General features: G+C 39.7%; 1 protein-coding gene across 1 annotated transcript; it reads right to left on the minus strand.

Annotated features, from left to right (window-relative positions):
• Positions 1 to 803: 803 nt before the first annotated feature.
• Positions 804 to 2,915, minus strand: LOC144673345 (NACHT, LRR and PYD domains-containing protein 12-like). The gene is made up of 4 exons (XM_078535237.1): positions 2,210 to 2,915; positions 2,055 to 2,154; positions 1,180 to 1,266; positions 804 to 984 (listed from the first exon to the last, which is right to left on the minus strand). Exons 1-4 carry the CDS (start codon positions 2,910 to 2,912, stop codon positions 804 to 806), a joined length of 1,071 nt encoding a protein of 356 aa, XP_078391363.1. The 5' UTR covers positions 2,913 to 2,915.
• Between the last annotated feature and the right edge of the window lie 1,781 nt (positions 2,916 to 4,696).

Consider the following 4,696-nt stretch of genomic DNA (forward strand, 5'->3'; position numbering starts at 1 on the left):
TAGGGTCAACACTTAATTGGCTGCTGCCTCAAAATGTTTGATTTGGTTTCCAGTATCCTGTAATTGACAGGTGCCTGTTTCCAATCTGGACTAAGGATAACCTTGGCATAAGGATCCTGGATGAAAAATGCAGTTCTAAGTGTTTATTGATAACACAAATACTGATCTTAATAATCACTTTACATTATTATCAGTAATAATTCTGTTATGAAACACTATTTATACTAACAAAATGCTATACTTATTACTAATAATCTTACTGATACTAATAACAATGTTCAGTGTCAGACATCCAGCTATAATAAACACAATCTCACACAGTCTGGTACTTACTTCAGTTTCTGTATTTTACAGTTCGGGTTCTTCAGACCACAAACAGTGGTTTCACTCCTGAATCTCCCACTTTGTTATAACTCAGGTTTAGAACTGTCAGTACCAGGTTTGCACTGAGATTCGAAGCTATATCCTCAGCACAAGAGGATGTGAGACTCACTTCACTTAGCCTGGAGATCAAAAATGCAGAGATAATTTAAATTAGGATAAATCCTAGTGATTATTAATAACACTGTTATTACTGATATTTATTAGTGACAGTATTGTCCCTGTCCACTAATAATACTAATAACAATGTATAGTGTTTATTAATGCAATTGCTGATAATAACGTTAGTGGAGTGCTAATTAAGAGAACTTACAGGTAGTGTTTGTTAACGTACTGTTTATTAATTGCTTTATTAATGATTTAATAATAATGATGTATCAGATATTCACTTATGATAAACACAATTTCACACAGTCTTGAAATTACTCCAGTTTCTGTATCTTACAGTCCGGGTTCCTCAGAGCTGCAGACAGTAGTTTCACTCCTGAATTTCCCAGTTTATTATTATTCAGGTTCAGATCCGTCATAACCAGTTTTTTACTGAGAGCAAAGGTGAGATCCACGGCACAAGAATTTGAGAGACTCCAGCAGTTTTCCTCCAGCCTGAAAATTAAAGAGAAAGGGAGGAGTGGTCAGGTGTGGATGGTTGAGGGGGCGGCAAACAAATAGCATCAATCAGGATAACTACCTGAGGTCTATTAAAAGCGCTGCCTTACAACTAATAATGTACTGTTACGATGTACCGTGTCAGGCCTCCAGTTATTATGAACACAATCTCACACATAGTCTGGTACTTACGCCAATCTTTGGATTTGAGAGTCCAGATTGCTCAGGGCTGTGGATAATAGTTTCACTCCTGAACCTTCCAACTCATTAACCGCCAATCTGAACACAAAGAAACAAATTGAATCAACCCCTGTATAAAATCTTTCTCTCTCGGATGTTGCCAACTGCATTGAAAAGACTTCAAAAAAATGAATGATCAGATTTCCCTGTCACTGACAATGAATCTCATTCTGTTTAACTCCCCATATATTCAAAGACTGTCAGTAAATTCATTTCCTAAATAATGTGTTGTCTGTCTGAATCTTTAAATGTCCCTCAGTCCAGTTTAATTTGTGGATGATCAAAATTAATCTCCTGGAGCTTAGTGAGTGGACAGTTAAAGTTTGAGGAATTTTGAATCATTCCTGCTACTTCATAAATCCCAGATTTTATGGACAAGACTGGAATATTCCTAATTGTTCACATTCATTCATTTTAGATTCTCCACTCAATTGCCAATTACTAACCCTATTGCTGAATATGTTTCTGTTGGGCTTAACTCGTGTATATTTTTTGTGCACAGAGCAACAATTCAATCCATGATTGTTCTACAATTTGCTGAATGGTTAGAGACAAATAAATCGTTACCTCAACATACAACATTTGTGCAGTCTGGGTTTTCGCCGCTGGAGCCCTTCATACAGAATGTAACAGCTCTGTAGATTGAGGTGTTTTATTGTAACACAGAGTCCAATGATGAGGAAAAGGACCACACAGTCAATTGGCGTCGAGCTCAATCCACTCAATTTAAGTGTTTTCACAGATCCCACTGTGGCCTGAGCCAGCGCTTTATTCTGAGACTCTTAGAGGCAGTGCAATGCATTCAGGAGGTTTTATCAATTTCTTACTCTGCGTTTTCAATCTGTCCTTCAAAATTCTCCTTCACCCAGTCAATCACTCGGCAGGTTGTTTGATGAAGAAATGGGCCCACAAACTCCTCCGAGCTGACTGTGGGGAGGAGAGACCAGCAACAAAATGGAGAAATATCTCAAATCTCCCTTGCTTTGGGCTTCACTGAGGAGTTTCCGGATGTCCCTGGGATCGGGAGTCAGGAATTGTGCGAGTGCAGCTACAAACTCCTGGATGGTGAGGTGTGGGAACGTGTAAACCACGCTCTGGGCAGAATCATCTCTCTCCAAAAGTTCCATCAGGAACCCAGACAGGAACTGGGAAGGTTCCAAATTGTCCTTGATCAAATCTCCATTTCTAAACACAATCTTCTTCTCAGAGACTCCTGTGAAGGCCACCTCACCAAGCTTCAGGAACACATCACGGGGGCTTTCAATCTCTCGGCCATGGTTTTTCAGAATCTTGTAAATATAGTAGGAATACAGTTGGGTGATGGTCTTGGGAACTTGCTGCTGTTTCCTGTCTCTTTGTGTAAAGAACGGACCCAATGACAGACCGAGAATCCAGCAGTAGGAAGGGTTGTAGCACATGGTGTACAGGATCTCGTTCTCCTCCACGTGTTTGAAAACAGCTGCTGCCACTGTCTGATCTTCAAAAAACTTGTTGAAATATTCCTTCCGTTCATCACCAACAAATCCCAGGATTTCAGCCCAGACACTGATCTCAGCCTTTTCCAATAAATGTAATGCAGTGGGGTGGCTGGTCACTAGCACTGAACATCCTGGGAGCAGCTTGTGCTGTATTAAATTGTACACAATGTCAGACACTTCACACCAGCATTCAGGATCTGTGCACATGGACTGAGGTTCTGCATTTCCCCAATTATCAGCAAAATCGACCCTGTTCTTGAATTCATCCAAACCATTGCATATAAACAGCAATCCCTCTGGATTCTTCCAGAGCTCTCATAAACAATCCTTTGTACCATTGTTGTTTTTCCAGTCCCTGGGACTCTGCTCACTGCTGCTGATCTCCCGGAATTGGACCACCAAAAGAAACTCTTTACTTTCTGGAACAAAAAGCCTTTCCAGGAAAACTGCTCTGGAACAATTGATCAGTTCAGATTTTTTCCAGTTCTTTCTGCAGAGGTTTCTCTCTCCACTTTGTGTGGTCCCGGCCTCTTGCCAGTAGTTCATGCTCTCCAAGTGTCCGATCTCAAACATTAGAAATGATCATTAGATCAGCGTATCGATCAATCAGCTGGAAAATCTTAACCATCTCCTTTATTAGGATAGTGTTCACTCAGTGTGTTAGTTTGTACTCGAGTGTTTCCTTGTGTTTCTGTTGAACATCTTCAATTAGAAAAGACAGAAAGTGTTTCTCAATGTTAGTTGTACAGGAATAAAAAACACTCTCAATCCTGTTTCACTATGTAGTAAAATGTAGCATTTAATTCACAGTTTCAGTAGAAGTTTGTGTAGATGTTAAATCTCAGTTAATGGAAACTACGCATGAAAGGGAATGATGGCCGAGCAAAATATCAAATTCTCACTTGATTCTAGATCACTGAACATTGAGATTTCCACAAAGGTGATACATTCCCTCTAATGGTAATACTATCAGGTCTACACTATTCTGTCCATATCCCATTACAAATTTTCACACATGATTCTTGTTATATGAAACCTGATCCACTTTATTCCCCAGGATTAGATCAATCAATGTCTCCTTCTTCATCAGCAAGAAATATACTGATCAAGAAAATTCCCCTAAATGCACATCAAAAATTCTTACCTTTCTCTGCCTTTAACACAGTCACTGTTGCATTCAATGAAGGCAGAGTAAAAGGCATCAGAGGTGGATTTTGAATTGTTTGTGGGGTGAAGCCTTAGGTATTAGAAATTTTGATTCAGATTTCGAGCTCAATTCATAAAATTAATGCAAGAAAGAGACTCAAAATGAAAGCAATTATTTAATAATGGATAAAATGAAACTTTGCAGCGAGGACTGAGAAGGAAATTCAGGGTATTGTCACCCAAAGCATAGTTGGATGGGGGAAGGGCAATACATTTGAGCTGCATCGCAAACATACCAATTGACAATATAGGTTATGACAATTGTTTAAGTTTCCCTCTGGGATTTAAACAGCTTAGCCTTGACCAACTGTTGTGTCATAACATACAACTGTCTTTTACTAGTCCTGATTAGAATAAAACCTAAAACGATTGCAAACTTCACTTAGTATATTTTTAAAGCAGAAAGCCTTCATAATTCATTTCGACCTGTCCCACCAAACTGTTGTTTAATTTGGTTCTGAGCTTTCTACAATGCAGCACTGGAAATTTGAAAATATGTATCCGTTAATCATTGAATTAGGTCAAAAAGGAATAGGTTTGACATTGTCCAGGACAAAGCAGCCCGCTTGATTGGCACCACATCCACAAACATTCACTCCCTCCACCACCAACGCACAGTAGCAGCAGTGTGTACCATCCACAAGATGCACTGCAGGAAACAAGGCTCCTTCAGCAGCAACTTCCAAACGCATGACCACTACTATCCAGAAGGACAAGGGCAGCAGATAGATGGTAACACCATCTCCTAGACGTTCCCCTCCAAGTCACTCACCAACCTGACTTGG

The sequence above is a fragment of the Cetorhinus maximus genome, unplaced genomic scaffold, assembly GCF_964194155.1.
Source record: "Cetorhinus maximus unplaced genomic scaffold, sCetMax3.hap1.1 HAP1_SCAFFOLD_347, whole genome shotgun sequence".
In the NCBI taxonomy this organism is placed as follows: Eukaryota; Metazoa; Chordata; class Chondrichthyes; order Lamniformes; family Cetorhinidae; genus Cetorhinus; species Cetorhinus maximus.

Coding starts and splice junctions, on each gene's coding strand:
- LOC144673345 (XM_078535237.1), bottom strand. CDS start 2,912: ATGTGCACAGATCCTGAATGCTGGTGTGAAGTGTCTGACATTGTGTAC. Junction 2,155..2,209: donor ACTCCTCAGTGAAGCCCAAA/GCAAGGGAGATT, acceptor TCCTCCCCACAG/TCAGCTCGGAGGAGTTTGTG. Junction 1,267..2,054: donor GGACAGATTGAAAACGCAGA/GTAAGAAATTGA, acceptor CTTTGTGTTCAG/ATTGGCGGTTAATGAGTTGG.